Source organism: Salvelinus fontinalis, chromosome 31, assembly GCF_029448725.1.
Source record: "Salvelinus fontinalis isolate EN_2023a chromosome 31, ASM2944872v1, whole genome shotgun sequence".
In the NCBI taxonomy this organism is placed as follows: domain Eukaryota; kingdom Metazoa; phylum Chordata; class Actinopteri; order Salmoniformes; family Salmonidae; genus Salvelinus; species Salvelinus fontinalis.
Window position 1 is genome coordinate 35,757,625 of NC_074695.1, and position 14,903 is coordinate 35,772,527.

The 14,903-nt window shown below is 43.5% G+C and overlaps 1 protein-coding gene across 13 annotated transcripts in view; it reads right to left on the reverse strand.

Annotated features, from left to right (window-relative positions):
• kif1b (kinesin family member 1B) overlaps positions 1-14,903 on the reverse strand; it is a 120,977-nt gene that overhangs the window by 6,367 nt on the left and 99,707 nt on the right. For 8 of the 13 annotated variants that reach the window (XM_055892375.1, XM_055892382.1, XM_055892378.1 and 5 more), the window contains 13 exons: positions 12,792-12,882; positions 12,531-12,649; positions 12,013-12,068; positions 9,760-9,868; positions 9,563-9,629; positions 9,268-9,352; positions 8,824-8,929; positions 7,817-7,843; positions 5,587-5,701; positions 3,456-3,589; positions 2,924-2,985; positions 2,418-2,563; positions 1,902-2,168 (listed from right to left, as the gene is read on the reverse strand). In XM_055892375.1, coding sequence (XP_055748350.1) covers positions 1,902-2,168; positions 2,418-2,563; positions 2,924-2,985; positions 3,456-3,589; positions 5,587-5,701; positions 7,817-7,843; positions 8,824-8,929; positions 9,268-9,352; positions 9,563-9,629; positions 9,760-9,868; positions 12,013-12,068; positions 12,531-12,649; positions 12,792-12,882 — 1,384 coding nt within the window. The remainder of the gene's footprint in view (positions 1-1,901; positions 2,169-2,417; positions 2,564-2,923; positions 2,986-3,455; positions 3,590-5,586; positions 5,702-7,816; positions 7,844-8,823; positions 8,930-9,267; positions 9,353-9,562; positions 9,630-9,759; positions 9,869-12,012; positions 12,069-12,530; positions 12,650-12,791; positions 12,883-14,903) is intronic. The other 5 variants (XM_055892386.1, XM_055892383.1, XM_055892381.1 and 2 more) reach the window with 1 other exon arrangement.

Consider the following 14,903-nt stretch of genomic DNA (forward strand, 5'->3'; position numbering starts at 1 on the left):
AATTGATCAAATATATATTTTTCTAATCAATCTACACACAATACCCCTTTAATGACAAAGCGAAAACAGGTTAAGAAAGTTTTGCAAATAAAAACCCCAGAAAAACCTTATTTACATATGTATTTAGACCCTTTGCTATGACACTCGAAATTGAGCTCAGGTGCATCCGGTTTCCATTGATCATCCTTGAGATGTTTCGACAACTTGATTGGAGTCCACCTGTGGTAAATTCAATTGTTTGGAAATGATTTGTAAAGACACACACCTGTCTATATAAGGTCCCACAGTTGACAGTGCATGTCAGAGCGAAAACCAAGCCATGAGGTCGAAGGAATTGTTTATAGAGCTCCGATACAGGATTGTGTCAAGGCACAGATCTGGTGAAGGGTACCAAAGAATGTCTGCAGCACTGAAGATCCAAGAACACAGTGGCCTCCAGCATTTTTAAATGGAATAAGTTTGGAAGCACCGAGACGCTTCCTAGAGCTGGCCGCCCGGCCAAAATGAGCAATCGGGCGAGAAGGGCCTTGGTCAGGGAGGTGACGAAGAACCCCGTGGTCACTGACAGAGCTCCAGAGTTCCTCTGTGAAGATGGGAGAACCTTCCAGAAGGACAACCATCACTGCAGCACTCCACCAATCAGCAGGCCTTCATGGTAGAGTGGCCAGATGGAAGCCACTCCTCAGTAAAAGGCACATTACAGCCTGCTTGGAGTTTGCCAAAAGGCACCTAAAGATAAACAAGATTATCTGGTCTGATGAAACCAAGATTCAACTCTATGGCCTGAATGCCAAGCATCAGATCTGGAGGAAACCTGGCACCATCCCTACGGTGAAACATGGTGGTGGCAGCATCATGTTGTGGGGATGTTTTTCAGAGGCATGGATTGGGAGACTAGTCAGGATTAACGGAAAGATGAACGGACCAAAGTACAGAGATAACCTTGATGAAAACCTGCTCCAGAGCGCTCAGGACCTCAGACTGGGGTGAAAGTTCACTTTCCAACAGGACAACGACCCTAAGCACACAGCCAAGACAATGCAGGATTGGCTTCGGGACAAGTCTCTGAATGTCCTTGAGTGGCCCAGCCAGAGGCCAGACTTGAACCCGATCGAGCATCTCTGGAAAGACCTGAACATAACTGTGCAGTGACGCTCCCCATCCAACCTGACAGAGCTTGAGGAGATCTGCAGAGAAGAATGGGAGAAACTCCCCAAATACAGGTGTGCCAAGCTTGTAGCATCATACCCAAGAAGAGCCGAGGCTGTAATCGCTGCCAAAGATGCCTCAAAGTACTGAGTAAAGGGTCTGAATACTTATGTAAATGTAATATTTCCGTTTTTTATTTTTAATACATTTTCAAAAAATCTGTTTTTGCTGTGGCATTGTGGGGTATTCTGTACAGATTGATAAGGGAAAAAAACAAATTAATAAATTTTAGAATAAGGCTGCAACGTAACAAAATGTTGAAAAAGTCAAGGTTTCTGAATAGTTTCCGAATGCACTGTATTTAGGTCAGTTAGTTGGCCAACTCATTGACACTGCTTTCTGGAACACCCCATCCCATTTCTTTGTTGGGGACCATGCGCAGTACAACTTTAGCATGTACAGATTGTAAACCATTAAAACAGGGTCATATTCATTAGGCATAAAACAAAAGAAAATGGACTGAAACAGAGAGACTACTTGGACTTAAGAAACTGTAATTTCCGTTTTCCTTTTAAACATTTTCCGTTGCATGCCCTAATGAATATAACCCTGGGGTGTATTTATTAGTGCAAAACGTAGCTACTGAAAACAAGTGTTTCTTATTGGACAAGTTCAGGTTAATCCTTCCCAGTTTCAGCCCATTTATAAAATTATCTTTGTTTCCCCATCTCCTGTCCTCCCTCCCTCCTCACCTTGGTGGCCAGCTCCTTCTCGCGGTCCACCAGGCTCTCGATGTCGGCCGAGTCGTAGCCACTGCTCTCGCTGGGTGTGATTGCACTCTCGAAGGTGGTGCTGGAGATCTGGGAGGAGATGGAGGTGGAGGTGCTCAGGGTTCCGCTGCTCATGCTAGGGGACAGTGACTCGCTCAGGGACTTGCTGGTGGGCCCCCCAGGGCCTGTAGCTGGAGCAGTCTCCACCAGCTTCTCTCTCAGCAGCAGCAGGTGACGCGTCTTCTCCACCTGGAGGGGGAAGGAAAAGGAACGAAGCGTGAGAGAGTTTGAAATTAATTTTATCCAAATTGTGCACTATACAGGGAAGAGGGCTTTGGTCAAAAGTAATGCATTATACAGGACATAGGGCTCTAGCAAAAATAAGCCATTATATAGGGAATATGGCTCTGGTCTAAAGTAGTGCACTACATAGGATTTTTTAGTTGTTGCCATTTCAGGCTTCCCTTTGCCCTCAACGCTCTCATAGTGCCCAGTCACCTCATGCAGCTGCTCCATTTTCTCCAGCTCCCATTGGTGCTCCAAGATGAGGCTGTCTCCTCTGGGCCTCCAGCCAGCCAGGTTCTCCTCTCCCCGGACGTAGGCCACAGAAGTGTCCAGAATCTTCCTCCTCCTCCGCTGCATACCTGAGTAGCAAACAAACACTCACTTGTCAGTATAGAGTGGAAGGGGGGAGAGAGACAGAGAGCTAGAGAGAGAGAGCATGCAGACAGCTTGGATCCCGCCATGAATTTAAATCAGCTCTGATTTAGACATACGAAGGTTGAAACGTCACTACCTCTGAGGGTGGCTGTTATATCAATACACAACTGTTTGTCTGGACTTATACCAAGCACACACAAGCGCTATAGAAAACAGGGGAGTGGAGAGGAGTATGTTAGGGGGGTATATTTTAGCTATCTTCTGTGCTATTAAGTTGGGTTCATAGATAAGGCTAACTGTGTTGTTATCCCAATACCAACAGTGTTGAGAGAGATTGCACTAACCTGGGCTTCCTGTGTCAGACATCTTGCACAAGCTCAGCTCATAGATGCCAGTCACTCTGTTGCTGTAATACGGAACACAAGAGGTTATATTAGGGTGTTGTTCATCAAGGTCGTATCTTAAGGCTGAATACAAAATGGCTGATAGCTGATTATTTGTCAACATAGATAACCGACAGCTGTATATTAGTCATATACAGGAGGTTGGTGGCACCTTAATTGGGGAGGACAGGCTCGTGGTAATGGCTGGAGCAGAATTGTTGGAATGGTATTTGATGCCATTCCATTTGCTCCGTTCCAGCCATTATTATGAGCTGTCCTCCCCTCAGCAGCCTCTACTGGAGTCATAAAGGGGGGACATGAAATGGCTGACAGCTGCTTATTTTTCAACAGAGATATCTGACAGCTGTCTACGAGTCATATAAAAGGATGGACACAAAATGGCTGACAGCTGCTTATTTGTCAACAGAGATATCTGACAGCTGTCTACGAGTCATATAGAAGGTGGACACAAAATGACTGTCAGATGCCTTACCAGTCAGGGGTCTTGGAGTAGCCGCTTCCAAAGAGGTTCCTCAGGGAGCGGGGAGGGGAGATCTTGGCGTCTCGGGAGTAGAAGACCATGCAGATGTCTTTGGTAATAATGGCAGGCTGAATGCAGTGGTCGAGCTGTGGAGTGGAGAAACGGTTAGCATGGTAGCGCTCAAGCTCCTCAGTGCAGAGCACTGTAAATGAGTGGATACTGTAACACTACTGTATATAGTGCTTATGGGGCTGTTATACATCCTTATTCACAATACATCCTTATTTACATGTATGGTCGAATAAGAATATCTGTATTGTAGAGGTACATGTTTATAAGTTTGATTTACCTACAAGTGTCCTTGACATTTATCAATTATATATACACTGCTCAAAAAAATAAAGGGAACACTTAAACAACACAATGTAACTCCAAGTCAATCACACTTCTGTGAAATCAAACTGTCCACTTAGGAAGCAACACTGATTGACAATACATTTCACATGCTGTTGTGCAAATGGATTAGACAAAAGGTGGAAATTATAGGCAATTAGCAAGACACCCCCCAAAACAGGAGTGATTCTGCAGATGGTGACCACAGACCACTTCTCAGTTCCTATGCTTCCTGGCTGATGTTTTGGTCACTTTTGAATGCTGGCAGTGCTCTCACTCTAGTGGTAGCATGAGACGGAGTCTACAACCCACACAAGTGGCTCAGGTAGTGCAGTTCATTCAGGATGGCACATCAATGCGAACTGTGGCAAAAAGGTTTGCTGTGTCTGTCAGCGTAGTGTCCAGAGCATGCAGGCGCTACCAGGAGACAGGCCAGTACTTCAGGAGACGTGGAGGAGGCTGTAGGATGGCAACAACCCAGCAGCAGGACCGCTACCTCCGCCTTTGTGCAAGGAGGTGCACTGCCAGAGCCCTGCAAAATGACCTCCAGCAGGCCACAAATGTGCATGTGTCTGCTCAAACGGTCAGAAACAGACTCCATGAGGGTGGTATGAGGGCCCGACGTCCACAGGTGGGGGTTGTGCTTACAGCCCAACACCGTGCAGGACGTTTCGCATTTGCCAGAGAACACCAAGATTGGCAAATTCGCCACTGGCGCCCTGTGCTCTTCACAGATGAAAGCAGGTTCACACTGAGCACATGAGCACATGTGACAGACGTGACAGAGTCTGGAGACGTCGTGGAGAACGTTCTGCTGCCTGCAACATCCTCCAGCATGACCGGTTTGGCGATGGGTCAGTCATGGTGTGGGGTGGCATTTCTTTGTGGGGCCGCACAGCCCTCCATGTGCTCGCCAGAGGTAGCCTGACTGCCATTAGGTACCGAGATGAGATCCTCAGACCCCTTGTGAGACCATATGCTGACACATGCACATTTGTGGCCTGCTGGAGGTCATTTTGCAGGGCTCTGGCAGTGCACCTCCTTGCACTAAGGCGGAGGTACCGGTCCTGCTGCTGGGTTGTTGCCCTCCTACAGCCTCCTCCACGTCTCCTGATGTACTGGCCTGTCTCCTGGTAGCGCCTGCATGCTCTGGACACTACGCTGACAGACACAGCAAACCTTTTTGCCACAGTTCGCATTGATGTGCCACCCTGAATGAACTGCACTACCTGAGCCACTTGTGTGGGTTGTAGACTCCGTCTCATGCTACCACTAGAGTGAGAGCACCGCCAGCATTCAAAAGTGACCAAAACATCAGCCAGGAAGCATAGGAACTGAGAAGTGGTCTGTGGTCACCACCTGCAGAATCACTCCTGTTTTGGGGGGTGTCTTGCTAATTGCCTATAATTTCCACCTTTTGTCTATTCCATTTGCACAACAGCATGTGAAATGTATTGTCAATCAGTGTTGCTTCCTAAGTGGACAGTTTGATTTCACAGAAGTGTGATTGACTTGGAGTTACATTGTGTTATTTAAGTGTTCCCTTTATTTTTTTGAGCAGTGTATATCATTTAACGTGTTTCATTGATAATTGTCATCTGCAAATAAAATCACTAAATCCTAAGCAGTAGGCCTAGAGACGGTAGATTATGTTTTATTAATACACAATTACACAATATCAATTCATTATTGAGACAGGATTCCCTAGGTTGGTGGCTACAGTAAAATCGAGATGGCAGACAGGGCTGACCTCCAGGTATGCAGACAGGGTCATGAAGATCTTCTCTCCGTAGGGAGTGACTCGGTTGAGCAGAAGGGAGTTGTGCAGAGAGCTGTCCCACACAGCCTCGAATCTGTAGAAGGTCCTGAGAGGAAAAGATGAGGTCAGTATCTCCACGTTTACAGACTGAGGCTATGTCTGAAATGACAACCTATTTCCTGTAAAGCACACTACTTTTGTGCACTAGAAGTAGTGTATTATAGGCAATAGGGTGTCTGTGGCTCTGGCTAAAAGTAGTGCACTGAATAGGTAATAGCTGCCATTTTGGACGCACCCTGGTGGATAATTTCAACTGTGTGGGACATTTCTAAAATGGCTGTTCAGTGTCACAATGAGGCTGGTTGTGGTTCCTCCAAGGTTCTCTCCTTTATATCACAATAGAGGTGTGAGAGTAAGCAACCAACAGTTCATAATATAGCCTGATGTAGCCACGTAATCTACTCACTGAAGGTTAGAGAAAAATCACTGGGGTTGGGGTCAATTTAGGTAACCATATTGCACATCAACTATTGCTATGATATTGCTAGTAGTATTTTGAAAGACTTTGCAAACGCTACCAGAACATAATTTCGTAATAGACAAAGGTCTGTATGGCATGTCTACACAACCAGACACATATTATAGGAAGTAGCCTAGCTGTAACCAAGTTAATAAGTAGCCATGGGGAGTAACTGAAGTAAATGTCAGGGTTATCTACTGCTCTCTCTCTCCCCAACTGTTACAAAAACATATACTAGAGTAGAAAATAGAGCACAGAGATACAGTACAAATGTTAATATTTGTAACCTAACTTGCTTTTTCTAACTGTTTGAGGGGAAAATAAAGCTGTACTCAAATGGGCGAATTGAAGAGGGGATAATACTGGATTCTAAGCATTATATGACACACCAATTAATCCCTGAACTATGGTTGTGGAAGGGAAAGCACTGCTACACACGTGGTCCTGGTGACGACTAGGTGTGAGGAAACACACAGAGGTGAGACCTGAACAGCACGCCGGCTTTGAGCAGGTGTCACACTACAACACAAGTGTGAAAAGCTTGTCAAGAGCTTTGAGTGCTTAAGCTTTTTATAGATAAGGTCCATTTGAATTCTTATAAGTGGAAATTAAGTATGGTCAAAAGTAGTGCACTAAACAGGGAGCCATTTGCGTTGCATACACCCTTGGGAGTGAGGACACCTCATATACGGAAGGGTTCATTCCATTGTGTTCTACTCTTGAAATGTCACAATCTTCACAGTCCGATTGTGCAGTTGATAAAAAAACGAATGGCTCTGATTGCAAGACGCCCTGAATAAGATAACTGCTAAATTACTAAAATGTCAATGTAAATCTGTGCTGCGCCTACTCGTTTGTGACGACTGTGTTATGTTATTTACTTGTTTTCCCCATGGGGAAAATACATTTTGATCCATTGACTATGTTGGGGTCCATCAATGAGCAACAGACCAATGGTTTCCAATGAAAGTAGCGGAAGGTGTATTTTTCACTACTCTTGTACAAATTGTCTCAACTAACCACCAGGGGGCACTACCTAACCTTTAGCTCGCCTGACCCTGCCCTCATCCCTCTAGGACTCACGATGGCTGACAGACGCTACGCAGGTGTAATAGATTAGTAGAGCACGCTACAAGGACGTTTAATAGCTAGTAGCTAAACTTGCATATGGCGTGATACCGAAAAGTCACCACTAAGCCATAGAATAGCATGTTTTAGAGTAATTCGTCTTTAGATTCCTAATGCTTTTGTGCAAGACAAAAGGGAATTAGCAGTGTGACCTTTTCCAAAGTCAGAAAAGCCTCAGTTAACAGAAGCGTGAACAATAGGCTATGATAGCCGTGATAATAGGATGATAAAAGTATGAAACCGTCCTCGTTTCACAATGTGATGAAATGACAAATGACCGCAATCAAAGAGCTCTAGAAAAGAACAATTCCAAGCTAATAGGTTTGTACTGGCTAGAAGGATATTAACCAATGGGAGTGATATCAAAAGGTGTAAGACAAGAGAACACAAATTAAGAGTTATTACTACAGGCTAAGGGGCAAATCCTAACTTCCCATTGAAATCAATGCATGACGAAGTGACAATTATGATTTAAATGCAAGGGTAGGATATGCCCCAATGTCTATAAAAAGCCAGAGAGAGCCATAAAGCTTATTTCAGAGAAGACGCTTTATGTTCCTTGGTTGCTGGTACCTAGCAATATCCTTATCAAGACAAAGCCTGAGCAAAATCAAGAGTCCAGCCGCAGCAGGAGAAAAAAAAACAAAAGAAGAGAGAAAGCAGAGAGAGTCAAGCAACAGAAACAATGGAGTAAATCAAAAAAGAGAGCAAAATGTTAGCACTGGAAATGAATGTGATTGCCCACATGCAATGATGTCTGTGTACATACATCCAATGTCAGCGCGCATACACGCACAACACTGAAATGGGCCATTTTTGCTGTCTCTTCTAGCCAGGAAAGGCAACCTTGAAAGACAGTGACGATTCCATTCAATTTGGACACAGTTATTCTGTTATGAATAACAAAACTGGAATTTTGTTTCTACTTTTCACAGACAACATGCATGCCAATTCAATATCATTACCATATTTCACTATACAGTACAACAAAGATAATCATATAGAATTAGAATTCTTAGACTACTAAATAAAATACATTATAGTCCGGTTCCCCGTACACAGAGTCTAGTTTTGGATTACAAAGGCACTTTTACTTGAGAATCTCTATTGAACATACTTCTTAGTCCAGGAGTAGGCTTCATCTCTATCTGGGAAACCAACCCTTTAATAAAATTCATAAAATCCATCCAAAGACATAATATTCTTATACTGTATGATTATCTTCTATGCCTGTATGCCTGCACCCTCCTGCATACCATGAGCTAAAACCTAGACATTCGATTGGGGAGCTAACGCAATTTAATGGTGTTACACTGCCCTACCAAGCAAAAAGGCTTGGTAGGGCAGTGTAGCACCATAGCGTGGAACTGAGAAAAATGGCTTTTATTTACCTTGGTTTCACAGTAACTTTATGCAGTTACTGCTAACATGACCCCCATTTTCTCCAAAACACAATACAGGCAGCATACTTGTCCACATGATTAAGCATGTATTTAATGTAGCAATTATTACATTAACAAATTTTAGACCAAATGAGCAGTTACTGCCTTTTTTCTTGGTAGGGCAGTACTGGCTAGTACCTGTTAGCGTTGTGGGATGATTTGATATTTTTGGCCGAGATGATGTTGAGGGACAGGACGGCATCTGCTGCTGAGTCATCCACCTCTGGCTTGTTCCTGATCCGACCTGAGGAAGCAAGCAACACAGGATGTTCTCATGATGATGAAGCCCTGTCTCTCCGGTAACGTCGTCAGACACTGGGGTTTGAGTCAAATTGAATTAAAATCAGTCAGTTCATGAAGTGACTTTAATTGTTTTTTATTAATAGCTTTTCTTTGTTTATTTAGACATCATTTAAAATAGTTGCCGCTTTTCGATTATCTTGTCTGGGACCAATGACCTTGGGTAAGCCAGTTGTGTATTTTTGTGCTAACATTGCTGAGGCAAATCCATATGTATTTTACATTTCTCAAATAAAATTAATTCAGTTGGATAGTGTATTGCCTTTATTTTGAAGCACTCACCAACAACCAGCTCACGCAGGTCCTTCCAGTGGAGCTCGCTGCCCTTCTCGTGGATGAGGGTGACGGTGATCCGACGCTGAATCCCCTGCAGCACAAGCAAACAGTATCAGTCAGTATCCCAGTAGCCCAGACACAATGACTGTGAACGTGTCAATATCAACAGCGATACCATCATAAACAGTCAAATCATGTAATATTATGAATAATGATCAAAAAGGCTAAACTGATTCCAGATCAGCACTTCTACTCTGAGACGCTTTATGAATATGGGCCCTGAGGGGTCACTGTACTGTACCTGATGCAGTAGGTAGGTTCCATGGCAGGGCAGTCCTCCACTGTGATCCACCACAGCTGGTATGTACCTACGGAAAAAAGCCAGGGACAAACATAAGTCTGGAACAGCCAAACCCCTGTGTTTGTATGTGCATGCGTCCGCATGTGTGTATGCTCGTGTGCATGCGACCGTGAGTGCGCGCAGACTTGGACACTCACTCTCCGGTGGGCTCCAGCTCGCTGATCTCGAACCACACCAGCAGGTCGTACTTGCTCACACACTGGCCCAGGTTGGACTTGCTGATGGTGTTGAGCTTGGTGGCTGGTACTGGAGGGAAACACACACAGAGACCAAGACAGCGACAGAGAGAGAGACAGACAGAGAGCGAGTGAGACACGCGCACACAAACCCATTAGACAATCTCAATAGCATGTGATAACAGAGGGAGCTGCTGAAATAAACTTGAGAGAAACATGAATTCTGCATTTCTTGGAAAAATGAACATGAACAGGGGATGATAATCATGCATGTACAGTACGTGTCCTACTATTACACACTCAGATTTTTCTTGGAGCTCTGGCGTACGTAAACAACGGTTAAACGGATAGTGATGATGACATGCGGTAACTCCTGTAACACCCTAATGTGTTATTATAAGCCTGTAAACATTCACTAATCAATACTCCTTACTGTACTCGAAGGGCTTATTTCACAAGGTACAAAACAACTGTCCAATTCTAAATCCACTACAATTGAATTAAGCCGGGAACACTGCAATCTCCATTTAAATACTATCAAGGAGTGACACTACAACACAGCCTGTCCAAAGGCAAATCACAAATACTCTCAATTCTATAGCGCTACACTAGGGGACGTGGGGAGGCTATATCACAGATTACACATTAGAAGCTTTATATCCTGCTGAGTTATCAAACTGCCACATCATGATTACAACTCCACCTACATGTAAATATTACCTCAACTAACCGGTGACTTTTATTTCTTATCCGTATTTTTAAAAACTGCATTGTTGGTTATGGGCTCGTAAGTAAGCATTTCACTGTAAGGTCTACACCTGCTGTATTTCGGCACATGTGACTAATAACATTTGATTTACCTCCTCCCCTTTTAACATAATTTTTCTACAGCAGATAGAGATTTGCTATTCAACTATTCACTAAACAATGCCAGAGATTGTTAAAAGGAAACATCAATTTTTCTGTTTGTGTGTGTTTAGGTAATGGGACTGGAGCCCAATTAGCTTTAGACCTGTATTCTCATGCCGTCTCATCTCTCTGCAGCAGACACATAGTGAGCAATATATTGAGAGAGAATGCTAAGAGTGTGTAAAGCTGTAATCAAGGAAAAAAGTGTGGCTATATTGGAAAATCTCAAATATAGTATGATTGGTTGATCACTTTTTTGGTTACTACAGGATTCTGTGTTATTTCATAGTGTTGATGTCTTCACTATTATGCTACTATGTAGAAAATACTACAAATAAATAAAAACCCTGGAATGAGGTGTGTCCAAACTTTGGTTCTTTAAGTATGGTGATGATATCATATTGTGAGGTCCATGGTAATCCCCAGCCCTAAAAGGTATGTGGCTAGTTGGTATGTGAGAGACAATGCAGGGGACTAGGACTAGAATTGGGCCAGACAAAACTAGGATGCACCACACCGGCCTATGCCAACTACAGCCAGAAGACAAAGCAAAACAAAAGCACAGCACGGGGCTACAGTAGAGTAGCCTGATTCCACATCTGTTTGTGTGTATATAGTCAACTCGCCCATGGTTGTTGTCGATGCAGCACAAACAGATCTGGGACCAGGCTAATAGTACAGCGCATACTGCTGCTACTCCCAGCTACTACTCTCGCGGTTCTAATGTCCGCTGTACCAACCATGGTGCCTGGGTACTGTCAGCACGGGGCTGGTGGGCATGGGAAGGAAGGGGAAGTGAGAGAGTTGGTCAGCCCCGTCCTCCAGGCTGGCCACTGCCGTGGATGCTAGGGCATTGGCATGCTCGGACAGCGTGTCCAGCACCTGGCCGGGCACGGAGCCAGTCATCAGGTAACGAATCAACTCTATCTTACGGGCGTGGTCTGAGACGGGGAGGGGGTTTGGTCATATGGCGTAGGGGTGGGAGTGAATGGAAGAGAGAGGTAGTAAGAAAAATGTGGGTGAGTGGAAGAGAGATTTGAGAAAGAGAATGAGAGAGATGGATATGGATTTAGTAGAACGGGAAGGACATATTGAGGGTGTGGGTGAGTAGTGACAAGGAAATGGGTCAGAAAACAAAATGCCAAAAAAAGGAAAGAAAGAAACAGAGGAAGATATGAGACATGCAGTTGTGACTGGATATACAGTGTGGTGGCGATTTAAAAAAAAATATTGGATAAAGGGATGGCAAGATTTTCTGCACTGCTTTTCACGATACTGTCGATGTGGTATCTGTAGAATCCTTACCTGGCTTAGACAGGGGCATTGGAATAGGGTAGTACTTCCTGGCAGCCTGAGGAGGACTACAAACAAACAAAAAGACTACACATTTAGTATTTTAAATTGAATTGCTTTTTGTATGTTTTTATTTGATGTCATTACTTGAGCTTTTAATGTGATGTTTTGAATGTGTTGGATGTGAGCCTTAAGACATTCTGGCTAATGTTAATTAGACAGACAACAAATCATGGCGTGCTGATCTGGGAAAAAATTATGTAGTACTACAGTAGCAAAAGACCTTGTTAACAAATTGACAGTTGAGAGTGTAGGCTTTACTTTAGTACTAGACAACCCATCATTACCAATTAATCATTAAAAAAGGTATGTGGGGGTGTGGCATGATGTAGCTCCTAGATCCTGATCTTGGATCAGTTTAGCATTTTCTCCTATAGGATTGGGGAAGGGGAAGCTGATCTTGGATCTGTATCTAGGGAAAACTTCACCCTGGAGCATACAGTATGTGTGCAGGTGACCATTCAACCTACCTTATGAGGTCCTGACCGTGCAGGTGCAGAGGGTGCTGCTGGTAGTGACCAAACACCTCAAACACGATGGGCTTGGTCTTGATGTACTCAATGAACGACTCAGTCACCTCCACTGAAATCTACACAACAGGAGTGAATGGGAAAATGAATCAGCTTTGGGTCATATTTCTATACCTTTGTGTATGTGAGACGTTTGTGTGGTGTGTGTGTGTGAGACGTTTGTGTGGTGTGAGCGTGCGTTGTGTATGCGTGTGCACTCACATTCTGGACGTGATAGAAGCCCAGAGGAGTTCCTTTCCCAGTGTTCTTCAGAGGCTCTGTGGAGAAGGCTTCGTCGTGACGATGGAGAAAACTGAGGAGCCAACAGATGATGCTTGAATGTTACAAATAATAATACTGTACATTTAAGTAAAGTGTTACTAAAAGGTCTATAAAAATGAAAGCCGACAGGTATGATGCATGATGCTGTTGTTATGACTTGTGTTTAACACCCTACCTTTATAAGGTCTTATTATCATCCTCTCATAACGATCCTGACTAAATAACAGCCATTTGGAATTTGTTACATATCCCATATAAGCCTTATAACATATTATAATAAGACATCATAAAGGCTCATACATACTTATAACAAGTATTAAACCATTATACCTGTCATCAGTACTTCTGTTCCCACACACACACACACACTTCAAACGTTTTGAGTCACTTAGAAATGTCCTTGTTTTTGAAAGAAAAGCTAATTTTTTGTCCATTAAAATAACATAAAATTGATCAGGAATACAGTGGAGACATTGTTAATGTTGTAAATTACTATTGTAGGTGAAATCAGCTGATTTTATAGAATATCTACAGTTGAAGTCGGAAGTTTACATACACCTTAGCCAAATACATTCAAACTCAGTTTCACAATTCCTGACATTTAATCCTAGTAAAAATTCCATGTCTTAGGTCAGTTAGGATCACCACTTTATTTTAAGAATGTGAAATGTCGGAATAATAGTAGAAAGCATGATTTATTTCAGCTTTTATTTCTTTCATCAGATTCCCAGTGGGTCAGAAGTCAGGTTTGTAGGCCTCCTTGTTCGCACGTGCTTTTTCAGTTCTGCCCACAAATTTTCTATAGGATTGAGGTCAGGGCTTTGTGATGGCCAATCCAATACCTTGACTTTGTTGTCCTTAAGCCATTTTGCCACAACTTTGGAAGTATGCTTGGGGTCATTATCCATTTGGAAGACCCATTTGCGATCAAGCTTTAACTTCCTGAGTGAAGTCTTGAGATGTTGCTTCAATATATCCACATAATTTTCCTCTCATGATGCCATCTATTTTGTGAAGTGCACCATTCCCTCCTGCAGGAAAGCACCCCGCAACATGATGTTGCCGCCCCCGTGCTTCACGGTTGGGATGGTGTTCTTCGGCTTGCAAGTCTCCCCCTTTTTCTTCCAAACATAACGATGATCATTATTGCCAAACAGTTCTATTTTTGTTTCATCAGACCAGAGGACATATCTCCAAAAGGTATGATCTTTGTCCCCATGTGCAGTTAAAAACTGTAGTCTGGCTTTTTTTTACTGGCGGTTTTGGAGCAGTGGCTTCTTCCTTGCTGAGCAGCCTTTCAGGTTATGTCGATATAGGACTCGTTTTACTGTGGATATAGATACTTTTGTACCGGTTTCCTCCAGCATCTTCACAAGGTCCTTTGTGTTGTTCTGGGATTCATTTGCACTTTTCACACCAAAGTACGTTCATCTCTAGGACACAGAACGCGTCTCCTTCCTGAGCGGTATGACGGCTTCGTGGTCCCATGGTGTTTGTACTTGCATACCATTGTTTGTACAGATGAATGTGGTACCTTCAGGCGTTTGGAAATTGCTCCCAAGGATGAACCAGACTTGTGGAGGTCTACAATTTGACGTCTTGGCTGATTACTTTTGATTTTCCCATGATGTCAAGCAAAGAAGCACTGAGTTTGTAGGTAGGCCTTGAAATACATCCACAGGTACACTTCCAATTGACCCAGACTTGACAGTTTACTGTTGTCCTGAGAAATGAAGGCTATTCCATTCGAGAAATTGCCAAGAAACTTAAGATCTCGTACAATGCTGTGTACTACTCCCTTCACAGAACAGCGCTCTTCAACAGTGAAGAGGCAACTCTTTGGATGCTGACCTTCTAGGCAAGAGTTCCTCTGTCCAGTGTCGGTGTTCTTTTGCCCATCTTAATCTTTTCTTTTTATTGGCAAGTCTGAGATGTTTTTTTCATTGCAACTCTTGCCTAGAAGGCCAGCATCCCGGAGTTGCCTCTTCACTGTTGACGTTGAGACTGGTGTTTTGTGGGTACTATTTAATGAAGCTGCCAGTTGAGGACTTG